This window comes from Micromys minutus, assembly GCF_963924665.1.
Source record: "Micromys minutus genome assembly, chromosome: 4".
NCBI classification, from domain to species: domain Eukaryota; kingdom Metazoa; phylum Chordata; class Mammalia; order Rodentia; family Muridae; genus Micromys; species Micromys minutus.
In genome coordinates, this window is record NC_137973.1 from 68,640,342 (window position 1) to 68,661,366 (window position 21,025).

Below are 21,025 nucleotides of genomic sequence, written 5' to 3' on the forward strand. Positions count from 1 at the left end.
GGAATCTTCTGACTCTACTCTTCACACAAGTGCTGTGTCCAGGGGCCTGGCTGAGCAACCATCACGTATACATCAGTCAACATGGAGAGCAAAGATACTGCTGGTGGGTAACTGGTCCTACAGAACACACAATACTGGTTGCTGTTTGGTTCTACAGAACACACAGTCCGCAACATCACCAATGCCCTGTGATAGCTGATTCTACCCAGGCCATCCCAGGAGAATTCTTTATACAAACAATGTAATTTTTTCCTTATTCTTCATAAAATCCTACTAATAAAAACCAAGAATACCGGCTGGGGATATAGGTTGGCCATGATTCACATGTCTGACGTGAGTTCAGTCTGCAACAGAAGAGGAAAGGTGGCCTCAGAACAAGAAATGAGCAGGGACTAGTCTCAGATCTGTGTTTACTTCTGTTAGAAATATTTTCAAAACCTCTCTGGACAGTAATAAGAGGCCAGCTTACTTCCTTAAGAGCAGATCACAATCCAATGAATACTTGCCTTTGTCTCTAGAAGGTGGTCTTCACTGGCTTGGCTTATGAGTTGAGAAGAGGGGAAAAACACAGTTCCTGGTGGATTTTGTGCTTAAATACAGCCCTTGGGAAGTTACAGCCTTTTGAACCGAACTGGGGAGCTGCTTGGTGAGGTCTCCTTACAGCTTCTCTAAAACACACTTTCAAAACAAAAGTTAGAAAGATTACTGGCCCTTTCTCAAGAAGGGTCTCTTCCTGTTCAAATCCCATCCTGACCTTTTTGTTGAAGAAGAGCAAAATAACGCAGTAACAAAAACACAAGTGGCTGCCAAAGGAAGAGAGAGGAAAAAAAAAAGAGTTCCTGTAAGGGGCTGAAACAATAAATCTCCTCTCTGCTGACCTCCCAAAGGGAGTGTGTGTATTTCCTCTAGTTCTTTATCAGAATCCCCAAAATAAGTAGGAATGGGCAGCGTCTGCTCACACTCAGCACACCTTTTCCATTTGCTAATACAGCCTGGTCAGGCTGGGAGGAATCATTCCCTGCCTTACCCTGGAGAGCAAAGCCACCGAGGACATTCGTGGGCACCATGCGGCTGCTTCAAGTGACTGCTCTTTGTTTCCTTTTGTCCAACAGTCTCTGCCAAGCTGAGGACATCGCAGGTACAGTCTTATCTTTCCGATGGTGTGGATGGGAAATCGAAGGGAGAAAGCTTCTAAGCTCTGTTGATCTTCAGCAGTCTTCTCCCGCAGTTCTGATGGCTTGTTGGTAGATGGACTGAATGGGGTACACGGAGTTAAGTTTGGAAAAGGCAGAGGAGGCAGTGCCCAAGTAGAAAGCTTGTTTTTACTTAAGGGAAATGCTTGCTGGTGTGAAGGCCTCAAAGTGTAATGATTTCGTAAAACATCTCAGGAGATGTGATAACTATTTAGGGACTAAAAAATAGAATTTTGGCTAAAAATATGCTAGGTCAAAACAAAAACAGACAAACAAAATAATGTGCTTTACAGCCATCGACCCAGAATAATAAGTGGATTCAATAAGAGTGAAAGTCCATCACTGTAAACAGTGTTGTCAAAGTCTCCAGCAAGAGTCTCAGCCCTTTTTAAGCTCTGGTAGATAAAGCTACCTGCAGAAGTGAATGGTGATTCACCATTAGGCGTGTACTAGCATCTTAGGGGACTCAGGAAGTGGACATTAAAATGTATCCAGGTTTATTATAGAAATATATCCTCACATAAACATAATCACATAACATTCTGTGTAACTTTCAGAACAAGCCAAACCCACCACTGATGCAAGTAAAGAAACTCAGATGCATGTTACCCTGAGTTAATGGGCAGTTGCAAGGATGTTCATTCTTAATTCTACCTATTCTTAAGTAATACAAAATAAACCGTTAAATTTGGTCGTTTATTAGGGTCCTGTGATGAGCAATGCAGAGAACATAAAAATGAATTAGGTCTTTTCCTTGCCCACAGTAGTACATGTACTATTAGAGAAAGAGTTGAGTGATTCTAGTATTCGACAGATTTAATAAGTATAAAAGCAAAACCACAAGCTGCCCAAAGAAGGAGCACTTGAGGGAGATTGGCTCTGTCTCTGGGGGTGAGCAGGGGACATGCACTGTGGGAGGCTATATGAGTGGAGGAAGGATGGGAGAGTACTCCTGATAATTCCCTTCTAATTTTATTTGCTTGAGCCCTTTTCTAAAGTTTACTACCTACAAGATTTTAGTTTATAAAAACAATCAAAAGAAGAAAAAAATAAAATCAATGGTCTGACCTGAGTTAACATTTTGTCAGTAATTTAAAAAAATACTTTTATAAACTTAGGATAAATCTGAAGCCTCAGACAGTTGCTTATCATACATCTGATCAAAAAGTTATAATAGGGACTGGGAATTTGGGTTTTTACAAAAGTGACCCTGAGATCCATGACCTGCTTCTAAGTAACTCTTCAATACATATTCGCACAACTAAGAATGTTGACTCTATAACACACTGCTCAAAATTGTGTGCCTGACTAACATACATTCTGAAAGCCTGGGCTGAGGTTCTTCCCCATTTCGGGTCTGCACACCTCAGAGAACACAGCAGGCTGCCAGAACTTTTCAAATGCTGAATGGGCTGCAAAGTGCACATCTTTCAAACAAAGAGGAGAAAGGCCAGTAGACTGGGCCTCCCTATTGGGACTATAAGAAAGAAGCTACCACGGAGGACTACACAGAAAGGCCCACGGATTTTTCCTACCATGTTGTTTGGAGAAAATACAAGCCTCCTCTAGCTCACCGGTCAAGTGTCCACCCTTGCTTCAACAGTGGCAGCTTTCTCCTGGGTTATTGGCCCCTGCTGGATAATTCCTCACTTGGGCAGGGAAAATATTTAGACAGTGTTTCCTTCACATCTGCCAACAAACCTACTTGATAACTTGAAACCTGTATCTGGAGTGGGAAAAAGAGGGAGGAAGGAAGGAGGGGGAGGAAGAGGTAGGAGAACTAGTGAGGAGGGAGAGAGGGAGGGAGATGGAGGGAAGGGGGATGAGTGGGACTGAGAGGAGAGCGAGAGAGAGAGACAGAGAGAGGGAGAGAGAGAGACAGAGACAGAGACAGAGACAGAGACAGAGACAGAGAGAGGTTGACCTTAGAAAAGGAAGGTTGACCCATGAGAGGGCCTGGGTGGGACAGATAGATTTTCCTGTGGACGTGGATAGCTTTGATGCACCTGGTTCTGCCAGTTAATGTTTCCTTAGCAGACTGGGCACAGGAAATGAAACATTTCCTAAGTTCACCTAGTCAGCTCTTCCCTTAACTCCCTGTACCAAGAGTACATTGAGTTCAGAGTTTCAAGCCCCCTCACAGTTAGGATGATAAACAAATTTATCAGCAGACTTGATTACTGGGGTTTGGAAGGAGACATTTGGGCTCTAAAATTCAAATTGTCAAGCAAATAAATGAAGGCTTTTTACTCTGAAATTGACTTCTAAATATGATTTTTCCCCCTGAGAAATTGAGTACTTCTCTTTATGGTGTTTTTGTCAGTCTTGGATTTAAACAAACATGATCTAGGTGATGCGACTTTTGTTGAAATCCAGAGATTATCTGTGTGGCAGCAAGAAGCTTCTGTTGCTAGAGTGCTGTTCTAAGACTTTGCAGTTTGCAATGAGGAAATTTTTCTATAGAAATATGTCTTAGGGGTTCATAAAAGGACATTTAGTTTTTCTTGAAGCCTTCTATGTTGTATTTAAAACTGAACAGAAACTCTAGTGGCTCTTAAGTCTAGAGGGGTGAGCGTTTGACTCCGATATTCAGAGATATTAAAGATGTCATATATATATAAATGTATATATATATATATATATACCCTCTAATGTTTTATTTTTAATAGGACAGACAGAAACAGAACCCTGAATAATAATACCAGAAAGATTTAATTATGAGGAAGAATTTATTTGTTGGTGACAATATTTAATTTTATAAAGCAAAATTTAATGGAACGCACTATAAGAAGATACTGTGCTATATCTGGTAACTTCATGGAAACTAATAGGAGCCATTCTTCATATTAGATAGAATGAGAAGAGTCAGAACCAAGCAATAAGAATTCTGTCTTACTGTAGGTCTTAGAGAATAAATAAAGACTGGTATAGAAAATTCACAAGTTGCTTAGTTTGGTGTGTTGGGAAAACACACAAGTTCTCATAAGAATGTGATAAACATTGCAACTTGAAATTGGGAGGCTCAAGGTGAGTATAAGAAATATAAGAAAGACATATTTTGAGCATGGCTGCATACTAGAAAGCAAAGTGCAAAGAATAGTTTCAAAAGATATTAAGTCACAGCATGGAAAATAGAGAAATGGAAAATCCCTGGAGGTAACTCAGGGTGAGGCAGACGCTTAACTTGGATAAGACCCTGGGTTTGAGTCCCACACATCCAAATAAATAAATATTGATTCTTACAGTTGACAATAAAGCCCCATAGAAGTGCTTTGGATCAGGTTTTATCATCTAAGTTATAAACCAGGAGGATCAATCTGTCAGAAGAATATAGACTACCGGGATCAGGAGAGATAGAAGACCAAGAAGCCAATTTATAAGTCACTAAGTCTGAAAGTCTATCTTTGTGTTTGTAAAGAAGGGTCTAGGGCAGGCTTCACAGGTGTAGAGGAGATGTAGTTCATTGTATCAGTTTTACTGCTGATGAAAGACAATCCCAGACAGGGTTGTATGACTAGTAGAACTGGGCAAATGATTTCAGAGCAGAGGCTAGGAAAGATAGGAAGAGATAGTTTAGGAGAAAAACTGGTGCTAAGAAGGTATGTTTCAATTCTGGTGAGGCATGCAGGCTGAGATGTGCAATAGGGGTGGGGAGTGCCAGGAGCTGAAGGTGCTGCTGAGAGGTAAAGTGTTCCTTAGCTCTCCATTCAAAGGGGAGTAACGGTGACAATAACATGGATGCTCCGTTTCCCTCTCGTCTGGGTGTCTGTGCTTTGAGCTCTGCATGGCACGGCCTTTCCATGACAGGTATTCATTGGAGCATCTTAGTTCTTACTCCACACTGCAGGCACCGTACAGCTGACAGTAAATTATATGTATACATATATATATATATATATATATTACATATTACATGTAATATGTATATATACATGTATATATATTACATGTATATATGTTACATGTAAAATGATATAGTAAAAAATAATACAAATATAAAATATAATACAATAACCAAAATTAAAGAAATAGCATAAAAATATGTATAGGAACTTCCTTAGTCCTTTAATTGAGCTTAATTTTTACCCATGTTTCTATCCTGGAATAAGCAATCTGCTGTGAAAAAAATCCAGTGGGAAGAGGGTTTGGCCTGCAGGTTGTTGGTTTACCATTTTTCTCTTGATAACTCATTTTAAAATAGTCCTTATCTAACGCTAAAAGTGATCATATGTTATCAATATGTGAAATACTTTCTGGACACTCATAACATTTTCTTCAAACAACTCTCTTCTAGTTTTATTTTAGAGATCACACTCAAAAAATTGCAGCAATATTAGTACTTGCTGCTTTCAGAAATTAATCTGTTGGATAACAGTCATTTCCCTTTTGATCCCAAGCTTTAGGTAAATATTTTAATTTATGAATCATTCTATGGTTCACGTGACTAATAGCCTTTTTCATTAGTAATAAATTTCCAATGGGCTCGTTGAAATTTGAAACACACATTTCTAAGCACTGATTTTCAAAGAATTTTACTAGGATGCAAAATTTTTGCATCGTATCTCTTTTCCTCCTTCTGAATTTCTAGGGTCATTTTGGTCTTATTGAGTCAGATGGTGATATCTTCGTAGTGTGAAACCTCTCAGAAAAGAAACTTAGTTCAATTGGCTGGTGGGACTTCACACACCACAACCATGACAGAAGAAAAAACACACGAAATATTAGTGTTCTGATAACATCTAAAAAGGCCAATTAAAAATAAAGATCCTCTTCGGGAATTTATGTATCCTGCAGACAGCTATATCATCAGAGATAAAAGCTGTTCCCTAAATAGAAGCAGGGGCTGTGTGAGAATTAGACACCTGCTTTGCTGTTCCTTGTACCTTTCCTGACCACGTGAACTCCCGTCATTGCTGTGACAGCCGTCTGTACACAGGTATAAACAAACAGTATTTTGCTTCCTTTCGTTGACTGTTTTGCTTTCTGTCGGGTGCTATGCTGATGCTAGCATGTGTTTCAGAATCCTACCTGGAGTGTAGCACAGTAGCATTAGCATCCCACAAGATATCGATTTGATGAAGCAGGAAAGACACTGGAGACAATGCTTTTCCCCTTCCTATTCCCATCTCCCCAGCCCAGTACTGTCCTTTTCTTTCATGTTGTATTTATTTGTACGTGTGCATGCGTGTGAACACTTGTGTGTGTATGTCAGGAGATTCCTGTCCATGTGTGTATGTGTAGGAAGGAGATCAAATTAGGGTGTCTTCCTCAATGGCCTACCACCTAATTTGTGGACACAGCATTATCAGTGAACACAGAGATCAATGGTTCAGTCAGTGACTTCCAAGGATCTTCTTGTTTCTAAATTTCTCATGCTGGAATTACAGATGTGCACCACCATGCATCATTTTTTGTTTTGGAGGGGTGGGGTGGGATCTTAAGCACTTTGCCAACTGACCCGTCTTCTCAACTTTCCTGTTCTTTCCTTTTCTTTCAGATACAATACTTTTTCACTTCGACAGATTCACTGCTCTAGTCCCCTCTCTGTCTTGCAATCACAGTCCTTTATAGACTGAAGGGAAGCTCATCCTGATTTCATTCTCTGCTTCCCAGGGAACATCTTAGTGCAAAGAGTTGAACACGGGTGATGGTGTGTGCCTCAATACAGATTAGTTACAATGCCCCTACTTATGTAACCATCAAGTGTTGATCCTTCTCTTGTTGACAAGCTAAACAATATTCTAAGGAGAACCTGCTCTGAAGAAACCAGTTATGTTTGCCTAGATTCAGTAATGAGTTTTATGTCTGAAAAGCCAATAGCATTGACTTATGGAAATGTGCCCTGCTTATTAATCTCCTCAGTAAGTAATCTTCCCACTGAAGGCTTTACAGAGTGTGTTCAGGACCAGAAAATGCTGATCACACTTGACTCTGGTTCACATCAGACTAAGCAGTATCTGTCCAACATCTGTGAACATCTGCCATTGGTGATGCTGAGAACCTTACATGTCTCTTCTGTCACAGCATTTCAAGACATTTGAAGACATTTCAAGACATCTTGACACAGCATGTCAAGCATTTCTGTACATTTGTTTTACTAACTAAGGAGCAGAGGCACAAAAACAGTGTGATGTAATAGTGGGGTCATGTGGCATGGAATCAAACAAGAACTTCCTGTGTCACCTACTATCTTCCAGTGTAGTGGTACTTCAGTAACTTGAGTTACCTGATGATAATAATAATAATAAAATGGAATTAGAGACCTACAAATCACTGAGGACAGTCGAGAAGTCATTGCTGCCTCCCATGGCATCTACAGAACTTCTGCTTAGAAATAAGCATTTTTAATAAGCTCAGCTCATATGAATCTCATGTGATGGGTTAGGAGGAACTATAACCATTTGGGCCCCTGTCTTTTGTCATGATGACTGGAACAAAACAGACCTGCCTCTGAGTATCAGTGAAACAGATATGGGGTTTGTAGGAGCAGAAGGAAGGAAATAAAGAGAAACTTACTGAATTAATCCCTTAATGTCAAATTATAATAGTTCTAGATGCAGTCTGTCTACATTCACATTCTGTCTGTTGGGTGAATTACTTAACTTCCAGAATCCTGAGTTAACTTGGGGATAAGTGTAATCCTCGCCTCATAGGGACACTGAAGGAGGAAGTGGACTTATTCATATACTGATGCTATAGAATTGGTAGCAAGCCCTGTACAATTTTATTCTACTTTGGGACTTAAAGTTCTAGAACAGATTTTATCTCATCATTTAGATAAAATGTTTTTATTCCAAATTGATTCCAATTAGAATCCATTAATAAATATGTTAATTCTTACATGACAAAATAAAAGTTCATGAAAAAATTTCACAGAATATAATTATATTCTAGGAAGATGGACACTGAGTTAGGCTGTAGTCACAACATATGCAAGTGAAAATTGTATGTGTGAATTTGTATAATTTCTAGAATTTTTTCAAATTTGTAAGTTATTAAACTTGCTTCACTAATCAGTCACTCAGAACAGTAGGTATAAAGGGAGAGACAGATTCATTTAATACTGAGACTACAGTAATGATATGTGGGCAATTCTCAAGGAGAGATATCACCCCCAAAGACTATGTGTACAGTAAAAACTGGACATGGTGAGTTTTAAAAGAAGAAAAAGAGTACATCGTTGGGTGGGTAGGAAAGCAGGCATAGATCTCGAAGGTGGAGTAGATGGATGCGGGTTATCAAAACACATGTACAAAGTAAATTCTCAAAGAACTAATAAAATGCTATTTTTAAAAGTTTATATTTCCTGGAAAAAATCGTGTTTGAAAATAGCCAATATCTTGTATATTTTTAAGGCAAGGTCTAACTGAGTAGCCCTGGCTGGCCTTAAACTTGTGTAGATGAGCCTAGCATCCTAAATGAACAGAAATCTGACAGTTCTGCCTCTTGGGTACTGGAGTCCAAAGCATGTGCTACCACACACAGCAGCCCCAAGAATGGTTTTAATCTTTCATACAATGTTAAGTATTAGTACAGCTGAGAGGTGGGATGTTTCAGTGATGGAGACCCAACCATGATGTAACAAGAAGTCTAGTCTTGCTTCTGTGTGTAACATACATGGCTACCATGCTGAATGTATGTTAGCATTGGTTTCTCTATCAGGCAATAGAGAAAAATGATGTGTATTGACAAACATTCATGAAATGAAAAATATACTTTTTAAATGCCATATAAACTGCAAATTCCCATTGGGCTGTTTATGCTTATGGAATTAATACTGAAACCACAGAGTCAATAAGTGGAAAGAGTTATAGACTTCAAGATTTCCATCTTAGTAACTGAGACTCTGCCATTCCATCACTCCTATAACCATATACCTTGTGTGTGTGTGTGTGTGTGTGTGTGTGCATCTGTGTGTGTATTCATATCTCAATGGACTTGTTTTAAAATAATGAATTATAAAAATCACACACAAAACAGAAAACCATTTGTATCACACGTTGGTTTTTATTTTTAACCTAAGTGGAAAAAGAACTTTGTTTTCATGGTTAGAAGTGTGAAATTACACTCCTAGAGTGTCAAGCAAGTGTGAGGGCAGAGACCGTAGCTCTTGAATTCTCTCCCCAGGGTAGACGCCACTGTTCCATTCCAGAGCTCCCACCCCTGTGTCCAACTCTGGTGTAGCTCTGGGTTTTATCTCTCTGCAAATAACATTTAAAATACGGGAGTTGCTTTTTTAAATATACAGAATTATCTAATTAGGATTTATTGATAGCAATTGCACTATTGAGATCGGGGTATTTGATGATTAAATCACGTGACTCAATGAGCTTTTTGGCAATTCTTCTTTTAAGCTTCATCAGCTTGATCTAATTTTATATCAGATCCTAAAACTTGTCAGGATTGCAGAATAAAATGACAATAATAAATAGAACAATGTCAACCAGCCAAACCCCTGACAGTAGGATCAGTCCACCAGTTAACTGCATATGAGATTTTTGGCCTCAAGAACAATGTTTCCTGATCCTTCTTCCTTGTCCCAGGCTCCATCTGTGGGAACATAGTAGATGGTTAGTAACTGGCCTTGCTTTAATGGGAAGAACTGTATTTCACTGCATGTCATCAGAGTTAAAAAGACACAAGCCATCCCAGAGGTGTTGTGATATTTGGGGCCATGTATATTTTTATTCTGATGTCCTACTTTGTTTCTCTGCTGCTGTGATAACACACCATGATGGAAGCAACTCAGGAGAGTGAGTACTTGGCTTATAGGTTAAAGTCCATCGTTGGTGGAAACCAAGGCAGCAACTTAGAGGCAGGAGCTGAAGCCAAGACTATGAAGAAGCATTGTTTACTGCTTTGATCCCGTTTTCAAATTCAGCTACTTGTCTTATGAGGACAGGTTTGGAACTTGTACATTAATTGGCAATTAAGAAAATTAGGGTTTCCTTTTTTAAGATATGTCTGAGTGTTGAGTTAACAAGACCCAACTCTGACACTTGGCTAACAGGGAATCGATGAGGTTTTTCTCTTTGAGGTATGTTCTTGGTTGATTACATTTATTTGGCAGGCTCTGTAGAGCTCGCCCGCAACCTTAGTTTCCTTGATATAGATTGTGCTGGCCTTTGGATGAATACATTTCCCTAGATGACACCAGAGTGACCAGCAACTGTGGGCTCAGACCTTCTTACAAACAAAACAAAACAAAAACAAAAACAAATAAACAAACAAGAAACCAAGAGTTCCCAGAATTCTCAGCACCCTCTGTCAGGTCATTCCGAGCTATTGCAGTTCAAATGAAAGTGCATTCGTTAAGATGTTTACATCCAGTACTTCTTGAGTTAACCTCAGTCTGATCATGAAAAAGTGGAGACACTAGATTGTTCCATCATTCTGAAGTTTTAAATTTTCAATGGTCTGTAATCAGCCCAAATGCCATTTATGTGGTTGATATGGGTGTTAAGTCTTCTTTGCAGTAAAAGAAATACTCAATTCTTTATAAAACATTCATCTAAGTACTGTTTTAATAAGAAACTACTTACATACTGTTACATACTGGATAACATAACAGAGTCCTTATAATTTTCCTGGTTGAGCCCTGGCTGAAATCACAACCAGAACAAAGCAATGTAGAGAATTCATTGTCCTCTGAACCAGAAGTTCTTCCCTAGTCTCAGATGCCAGTGGATTCAGTTTGTCTTGTGTCTGAGGCAAGCAGAATCATCATGTTCTCCAGGGTGAATCTTGCATGTCTAGAAGGCAAATGAAGTGAGGCTGGATGATGGTGATGTTCCTTCCCCATCTAGTTTTATGTCCTTACTGGAAGCAAGTAGTTCTGTACATCTTGCCCCAAGCTGCCTTGTCTCATCCTCACCCCGACACTACCAGGTTTATCTGTCCTAAAGCAGGGCTCAGCTCCAGAGATTCTCTTCTGCGTCGTGGAGTTGGCTTGACATGTGAGAGTCCTCTTCTGTCTGTTTTAATGACACTGTTCATAAGGCAGACATTAGCACCCAGGAAGAGTTCCTGAAAGGGAAAAGGAGACTAAAAATCTGAAAACCTATGCTCGGAGAGGGAGAGGTCCTGTGTGAAAGACCTGGGGCGGAGCAGATGTGGCCAGTAGAAGGAGACCCTAAAAGTTCTGCTGATTGGGAGGAGAGGCCTGTGGCCGCTGTCCAGGCGCCACATGTTACTCTCACCTCACAGTACACACTGGGGAGTTTACTTTTCGAGGAAAGTCTCATACTCCCCTGCTTTCAGGAAAAATTTAGTATGAATTCATTATCTTTTTCTTTTTTTTTTTTTTGCTTGTACTAGTTTAAGATAATAGGAAAGTAGACATGGCCAAGAAAAATATTATTTGAACTACTGAAATTCGCCTAGGCAACACCGCTTAAATCCCTGTGTTTTCTGACCCTCTGCTTTTAGAATGTACTCTGCAGCACTTACTCAGGAGATGTTGGTGTTTTTTTCTCCAGCCTATTCCATCTTTCCACCCTGTAGGATACTCCAGAAAATTATCCACCTTGAATAGTAAATTAATTAAGGAAAAAAAAAATCCACATTCTCCTCGGAGTCTCATGTACAGTGGGAACATGTCTGACATTTCAGACACAGAGCTGGATCCCATGACACATTAAGAAACAAAACGTTAAGATACAGAAGGTTCAAGGACACTCAGGGGCTGAAATGACTGGCATTGACTTAGACCCTGTGACTCGGAGAGAAATTGAGGTACTGTCATTACAAACCTCAGTCACCTGTGCATAGAAGTGTCTACTATTGGAAGATGACACCTGACCTGCAGCAGGTGGATTGCAGCACTGATAATACTCAGTCAATTAGGATCAGGTACAGGGAGGGCTTAGGAATGTCCCCCGGAGGTCAGAAACTAGACATCTTTGACATTAAATGAGAAGCTATGTCATTTGTCCACAAAGTAGTTAACCATTTCAGGAGATTTTTTAAATAGAAAATTTAATAAAACAGAATTGCCACCAAGAATAAAAGAAAAGTACAATAGGAGAGAGGAGAAGATTTTCCTGCGTGTCCTCAGAAACCCCAACACTCATACTTACAAGTTATTCCCGAGTTGCATGTGACCTGTGGAAACAGGCTCTTTCCTACATGTGTCATGAGATGTTGCTCCCATGGCCTGGCTGCCTGTGTACCCTGTCTGTGTACACTATCACCTGCTGTGTAATTCCCTGTTCTATCTAAGCAGCCAGCATACAGTGTGCAAAACTAGCACCGTGCACTTGATGTTTAGTGCATAGTGCATAATTACAATATTGTTTTGTACAACTAGCTAGGCTTCTTGGTACAATAGTTTTCTGTTTTTCAAATTGAAGAATATTTCTCTTAGATCATTGCTATAAATAACTGCTAGCACAGTTTGTTCTTAGCAACTGTGCTGAGCAGAGAAAAGCAAGAGTCATATGTAAGGCATTGGACCATAGGAAAGCTGAGGACTACACATGAGACTAATCAACGAGGCTTCAGGCAGGTGGGACAACCTGAGCTTAGATAGTATGTAGGCTACTACTTTAATCAGAAAACCCTTCGGAAATGTTAGAAAAGAAAGTCCCAGAGGAAAACAATCTGCAGCCTTCTCAAATGTTTGTTACAAGAACAGGTTCTTTTGCTAAATAAGACTCCATGATGATCAGTCCTAAACCATTTGTGGGTCTTCTATTTCTCCACAGCGCTAGAATAGTATCTACTAATACAGGAATATTGTATACTTGTGAGCTTGAATCATGCTATCGACTTAATATCCACATTTAGTCTCTTGAATTTCAGCTTCTTGTTAAACCTTGCTTATTTGACTTTAAAAACCTACCATGTAACCAGCACCTTGTCCAGATTTGTCTCCTGCTAGGTGCTACATTTCTGCAAGATGTAACTGCCTCCAATTATTTCAACAGAGGTATCCATTGTCCTTAATTATCAGACGCATCTGGTGATGATAATAGAGGCTTATGTCTGCCATCTCAGCAAACTGAGATTCAGTGAGCTTGGGAGGTGGACCACGTGAGGTTCTCCCAGGAGTGCTGATGGTGAACTTTGGCCGTATCCTCGTAAGTTCATATTCAGCTTTGTTTGCTGTGCTTCTGGGTGCCGAAGACAGGATATCATTTCCTGGAACATTTTCAACTATCTCACAGACCTTTAATTCCCTTTAAAGTTTAATTTTCCCCAGAACCCCATCTAAAGCAAGGTAGAAGCACTTTAAAAATATTTGCAAAGTGTTGAAACATTTATCAAAAGTGATCCGAAGCAAAGCAGTGCCTTGTTTCCCAGTGGAGTTTTTCAATAGCAAAGCATATCAGACTGGAATTGAATAATAGGGTAGAACTTGACTATCCTTGGGGAATTATAAAGAAACTTTATATATGCAATCTCTACAAACCCTGAAAAGCCAGCCAGGTGCACATTATTTTAGATTTCTAATAAACTTATAAATTCTCTTTTTAAAGTATTTGTCTTTATGTTTTTAACTATGCACATGTGTGGGTACCTATGAATGTAAATGTCACTCAATCCAGAAGAGGACATCAAATCTGGAGTGGAGAACACAGGTGGCTATAAGCCAAACAATGTAGGTGTTGGGAATGGAAGTCGGGTCCTTTGCAAGATCAAGATGCTTTTAAACATTGTGTTATCTCTCCATCCCAGAACTTAACAAACCATGGAAATGAGACTATACTACAGGGTACCCTAAGAGTGACGCTAAGTGTGCTAGGTTAGTACACAGAAAAATAGTACATGTAAACTAAACTTAAAAGTTGAGCCAAGAAATAGTTACATTTTTCTGACACTAAAAAATGAATATTGACATGTAAGAAAGAAGTGCTGCACACAAGATGTGCAGTCAAAGTAATTTTTAAAAATTTTGAGCAATATAGGCCCCAAATGCACAAAGTATGAGCATAGTGATTATAAGATGCAAACATCAACCATTTTAGTTGGTTACTAACATTTATATTGTTATATAACACAGTCCCAAGACACAGTGGACATTCAGTAACTATGTTGAGTAACAACTGTCTCACTTAAGGCTCTAGGAACTGTCTGGACAAGATACTGGGGAATGCTTCGGAAAGATTACAGATGGCATAACTGAGCTTTGATGAAAGAAAGAACACTTGCATCTTAGAGAAGCATTATTAAATAACAAGAGGGAGATGTAACACTTGTACAGCCAAAGTTAGAAATAACGGTGCCCTAAGTAAGAGATGGCAGGGGGTCCATCTTATCTGATGGATGCCCAGAGAAATGAAGGCAAGATCAGGTTATAAAAGAAAAGAAAAAGCAAGCAAATATTTCCAGGATGCAGAAATTCATGCTCTAAAACCTAATTTCACTGATCTGTGGTAGCCAGACACAGGATACACCCACTGCTCTTTGTCTGGTGTTGTTAAATCTGATTAAGTCATTTCTACAGTTGTAGTAACTAGATTGTATAACTAGCAAAGGACAGTAACAATTCATAGTAACAGGATGTTTTCTACCTTGGTTTTTTGGGTTGGCTTATCTGGTAGAAGAATTAAGGAACTTCAATGGACAAAACTCAGCCTTTCTGCAAGGCCAGCACTGACTCAATCAGCCCTGCAGTGAACTGAATCCTTTTTTTCTAAGTGGCTTTTTCAAATTATCCTACCCTGAGCCTGGCCAGTCCCAACCAACACCTTACAGGTGTCAGAGAGTGATAAATATAAAGCCAGAATTGTTCTAAGCTTTTGTCAAACTGCTGCCATATTTTTTAAGACAAAAACAAACGTTTAGGAATATTTGGCAAAGCAAAATGATCCACGGAAGACAAGTGTTGCCAATGAATACTGACACCATATTTCTATTCTCTGACAAACTCATTTTGATGCTATGAAACATTATTTATTCTACATCCGACATTTCCTCCTCCTCCTGGAATTCAATTTACATGTTTAGCAATGTTATTTTTTCTTTGATAACTTTACTCTTGCTTAAAATTTAAGATCAAAAATGAAATTAGCAAGATTTTAAGAATCAAACTATGGTTGAATTCATAGCCATGGTTACTTCTTAGTTTTTAATATAACACAACTTTATCAAAATTTTAAAATAAAATATCATATTACTTCATGTTTATTCCTAAATATGGATTTTTTTTTTGGCTTTTTATCACTTTCTACTATTCTTAATTCTTATGCCATTCTGCCATTTTCCAAGCTTCCTCTTACATTTTGGTTTTCACTCCATATGTATTCTAAACTTTGTTCTACAAATAAACAATGATTTCTCTAACTCTCTTTTTTGCATATTGTCTCTTTCCTTAACCTTTAATAGATCCCAAAATGTTATTTAATGTACTGCCCTTTCAAATCTGGATTTTAATTACTCTTTCAAGTGTAAAGATTAGATTTCTTAAATGACCAGTATCATGAATTGTCTCCCCTGAGTATCTGGAGTCCCATAACTTGGAGAGGTAAAGTCATCGAGTTGGCCTTCTGAAAAGGAGGGGCCAAAGTGTAAAGTATATTCCAAGTGGAGTCAGGAGAGTCAGGGAGTGAAGGGGCTGCTCCTGTGTTTCCCTCGATGAAGCAGTTTAGTGATTTGTAGTTTAATTTGTTCTGCTGCTAGTTGTGACATATGAAATGAGGAATCAAGTCTTATTCAAGTTTGTCTAGACGGTTGTAGGCCTTTTGGCTCTGTTTTGTGTAAACTATCGACTCTGCATTGGTATTTGAGACGTGAGATGATTGTCAGTCATGGCTCCACCCTTATTTTCTACTTGTTATCAGTCCTTCAAATAATACGGGTCTTTGGGATCATGGGCAGTTACATTGCAGAGGAAGTAGATATAATCCCTACCAGAATGAGAGAATTAAACAAAGGGATTGATTTTCCTTTAGAAGCTGAGACTTGGTGCAATACAACATCTACATCTGGTAGGCAATCTTAAAATGCTTTGTTAGGAGCACCGTTTTTAATGTCTGTGAAATGGTACAGCTTGAGTCACTAGATGCTCTAAATTGTCATAGAATTAAATAATATTGATCTATATTACCACATGCATTTAGTGTCCCAAGGTAGATCAATATACTTGACCTTCTTATGTTTTCACTGTGTTTGCTGATTTCTCTTTTAGAGTTGAGAAGGCAGGAATCAAATTGAAACCATCATAATTAAAGGTGTTTATCGAAAATTCAAAGATCGCAATTTAGTCATGTGTCTGCAGTCCAAGAATTTGTGAGGCAAAGTAGGAGGAATGTGGTTTTGAAATGGGCATGGTTCTACAGAAACTTCAAGACGAGCCTTAGCTACATAATGAGATTCAATCTAAATCAATAAATATTCTGCCTGCTCTATATTGGTGGCTGTAGAAATAGTTCAGTATAAAACACTGTAAAACAGTGTTCCCAGCACACACACACACACACACACACACACACACACACACACACACACACATACACACACACACACACACACACACACACTCACACACACACACACCAACTCTAGTAGCTTTCATACTATTTGTTTTATGATTAGTTCTATTAAGATGTGTACCAACATTTTATATTTTATACTATAGCATTACATATTGTAAAGTGAATGGATTTTTTTTAAAAGATGAACTGATAATAAGAAAAAGGAGTAATGGTAGATAAAGAAAAGCTATGAAAACTCATGCTGTAACAAAAATCCAGGTGGGGAGGAGAAGCTAAAATTTGTAACCCGTGTTTGGAAGGATTCAAACTTTCATAGACTGCTGCAGGAAGATGGGGCAGTTCTTTTTGCTGTCTCCATGTACTGTCCAGAGTCTGTGACAATAGACAAGGTTTTCAACGACACACTGGTGATTAGTAAACAACTCCTCTGAACATATCAAATGTGTTTTCCCTCAACCTCTATTACAGAAGAACATGACCGGCCGTGTCTTCAGGTATTACAGTCTCACTGAAAACATGAAACTGCCATGAACACATGTAATAAAAATGTATTTCCAGACTTTAAAATGACTCCACACTTAACCATAAATCTACTTGTACTGTATCCTACTTTAGGGGGGTCTCAGAGGAGCTGAGTTTTCCTTAAAACTAGTAATAAAAATAAGAAATAATGCTGTGAACATAGACATTAATCCAGAAACTTCTTCTTACCATTTCACATGGCCATTGTAAATTCAGTTCTTTGTTCAGTTTTTCAGCAGGAGCTAATTTACTTTAAAGGGCAGAAAAATTGCAGCATTGTACATATTCAGTCCAATGCAAACAAAACTTACTATGATCAAGTATTTAATAAACATTAAGGACCTAGTGACAAATATTCCACTAGCAGACAAAGATATACAGATGTCTATTAAAGCCATTAAGATTGCCTGAAAAAAAGAATTCTCACATTTTTCTTAATAAGTCTAAAGTCCTAAATCTTTAATTATTGTAAACACAACTCAGAGGTCTATATTAATAATATATTGATAATAATGTGAGACTATACCTATTGATTTTTTTCTTAGGTATAACTCGATTACTATGTCAAAAAAGCAAATTTAATTGTTCTGAAGTGAAAATCTCTTCAAAATTAACAACAATCAATGCATAAGTATATCCTGGTATGCCCACCTGGCTTTAAGACTTGGAAAACATGAAATATTTTCCTCAGTGCTAGAAAACCCCGCCCCCGTTGGGGTAAAGTTTGCAGTGGTACCGAAGTGCTTGAGTCCATTTCTTCTGATGATCTTCACATCTATCTTAAAGCAACAAACAAACAAACAAACAAACAAAAATACAGACAACAGCATGAACAGGGTCAATTTATAGTTAGCCTCTGCATTACAAACACGTATTTACAACACAGCAGACATATGGCTCTGGATCTAATAGATTATATTTAATTGAATAAGGAAAGGATTTTAAGTAACCCCAGTGTTACCTATATTTTTTCATTATTTAATGCAATGGCATGATGGGACTGAAAATATTCACTGAGCCCCTTGGGAAATGTCAGAAAGTGTGACAGAGGATGGGAAATTTTCTCACATGCATCTTTATTTCTAGTCTTCTGTATCCATCAAATCTTGCTCATCTCTTAGTTCTTTCTGGCATGTCCTTTAACTTTGCTTTAGCAGAAACCAAAATGCATTTCTCCTTTCCTTCATCACAGCAGGTAAAAACAAGTTACTAAGCTCCTAGTGTGCACTGTAGATGTCAGTGAAGGAAGGCAGGTTGCCACCAGAGAGGAGCAACGTGAAGGGCATGTTTTAGTGACTTCTGCTACTGTGTTAGCATAATTTTCCTTCTCAACCTTGGTCATACCTTTTCTTCTGCATCCTCAGAGATTAAAAAAAAAGTAGCTTCTGGTTTTCAGCAAACCCAGTTTTCTAGTTCTTTCCTTCACATATGGTCCTGGGCATCAATTTAAATGTGTAAGAGCATATATTCTAAGAATGAGTCTGACCATGTGTTCCTCAATAAACGTCATTTCTAGCCCAGTCTTAGCCTTGGAATTTAGAGAGGAATCTTAGCATGCTTAATTTCTCTAGTGAAAACGGTAAGGAAATATCATAGAATGAATTCCCATCTATAAGCCATGAGGTGTGTTTGAGTCAATTAGAAAGAACACCATACAGTTTACTTCTCTCTTTTTTGCCAGCAAATGTAGGCTTCCAGTCCAGTAGCCTCCGCAGGATGTCAGGATGTGTGCTTCCTGCCCGGAGCTGAGAGTTTATCCTGGAAATGTGTCCAACGCCTATTACTATGTTTAAAAAAAAACAAAACAAAACAAAACAAAAAAACCCAAAATATGTTGCATCTGTCCCACAAGATGTGTGGGATATAGTTAACCCATAAGTGACTTCTTTAATGCCATCGTAAGGGAATATTTCAAAATATTCATTTAAAAAAAATATAGCATTATGAAACTATTCTCTAGATTTGAAAACACACAAAGAAACACAATTTCATCTCGGTTCTCAGATTAGTAGCTGATGTTCTCCCACTGAGCATGCGCCATCAGAACAGTTTTCTCTCTGCACTGTAGGGACATTGTGTGAGAACATGGGCAGAGGGAGAAAGCAGGATTCTGTGCTGATACTCAGAGCTCCTCAATACTACAGCTAAAGGGCTGTTGCTCCCTGGAAATGAATGTTTTGTTTATTTATTTTTAACTATATAGTATCATTCATGAGTGCTGAAAGTGATTCTCTACTTAAAAGGGATGACTGAAAAAGCAGATAAAATTTCTAAGTCTTATGATGTTATTAAAAGTCACTGAAGACATACTATCTGATGACCTATAACAACAGCTCTCTCATAAGCATTGCCATGGCACTGACCAATCTTCTCTGTGGAGTCTTAAGAGCTTTGGAGTTGTTTGAAACACAATAAACTCCTATCTGTAACCTATCTGGCTCCTCAGAGGAGCAACAGTATCTAAGATAGTGTACTGTTGTTGTAGAAGCAGACACATCAATGAATGGAACAGAATATGAACCCAGAATAAATACATATACTGTGGTTTTTGGCAAAGGCACAAAGTATGCACATTAAGAGAGAAGCTATTTTCTCCATAAATGGTACTGGAAAGCTAAAATATCTAAAGAATTAAACAGGACCCTGGTCACACAGCATATGCAAAACTCAAGGTAAAATAAATGAAAGACTTGCATATAAGACCTGAAAGTGTATAGCCACGAGACAAAAACATGTGGAGAAACTGTGGGGTGCAGCACAGGTGAGTGTGGTTCCAAGCAAGTAAGAGCAAAATAAAAATATAAATCAGTGGGATCACATCAGAACATCAGCATCCGGACAACATGGAAGCCAACAGACTGAGAAGGCCATGGGTTAGATTGGAGAAAGCATGGCACAGCACACATCTTACAAGCGTTAATCACCAGAGGACTTGAGGAACTTAAAGAACTATAGGAGGGGGGATCCTGATTTAAATGGGTAAGAGAATGCTTGCTCAGTGTTGGCAGAAGGTTAAGGTAGCCAGTATAGAAATCAGTCTACAAGTTACTCAAAACACATTAAAAAACAAAAAACCAGAGCAGTTGGGCTGGGGAGATGGCTGAGTGGATAAAATCATCAGCTACTCGTAGAGAACCAGGTTCAATTCCCAGATCCCAAATGGAAATTCACAACTTTCTGTAACTGTAGGTTCAGGGGATTTAATGCCCTCTTCTGGCCTCCATAGGTACCCAGAATATTCATGGTACACATGCACACCCATATATACACATAAAAGAAAATACATCATTAAATTTTTTATTAAAAAGCTTTATTTTAAAAAACAAAGATAAATGTACACTTTTGCATAGAAGTATATGAATACATTTTTAAGGTTGTAATTAAGTATTTGTGGGTACATATACATACACATATGTATATGTGTAACAATAATATAGGAAAAGAGGATATTAGTTTAAGGGGATGGGAGAGAAACTGGGAGGGGTTGTAGGAAGGAAAGGTGGATGTGATACAGTTCTATTTGAATTAAAATATAGCCTTTTTTTTTTCTTGAACTTGACACAGTCTGTGAGCTGTTTCTGAGGTGTTCAGAGCTCTCTGGGGTTAGTATCCCATTATCAGAGACTGCATATTATGTCTGTTCTTTGGGACTAGGTTATCTCACTCAGGATGATATTCTCTAGATGCATCCATTTTCTTAAGAATTTTGTTAAGTCATTTTTTCTGATAGCAGAGTAGTACTCCATTGTGTACCACAATTTTTGTATCTATTCATCTACTGAAGGACTGGGTTCTTTCCAGATTCTGGCTATTATAAATAGAGTTGCTATGAACATTATGGTACATGAATCTTTGTTGTAATTTGGAGTGTCT

The 21,025-nt window shown here is 38.4% G+C and overlaps 1 protein-coding gene across 2 annotated transcripts in view; it reads left to right on the top strand.

Annotated features, from left to right (window-relative positions):
- Positions 1 to 943: 943 nt before the first annotated feature.
- Positions 944 to 21,025, top strand: part of EMCN (endomucin) — an 89,962-nt gene continuing 69,880 nt past the window's right edge. For both annotated transcript variants that reach the window (XM_080915526.1, XM_080915527.1), the window contains exon 1: positions 944 to 1,138. In XM_080915526.1, the coding sequence (XP_080771652.1) occupies positions 1,066 to 1,138 (73 nt within the window). In that variant the 5' untranslated portion in view covers positions 944 to 1,065. The remainder of the gene's footprint in view (positions 1,139 to 21,025) is intronic.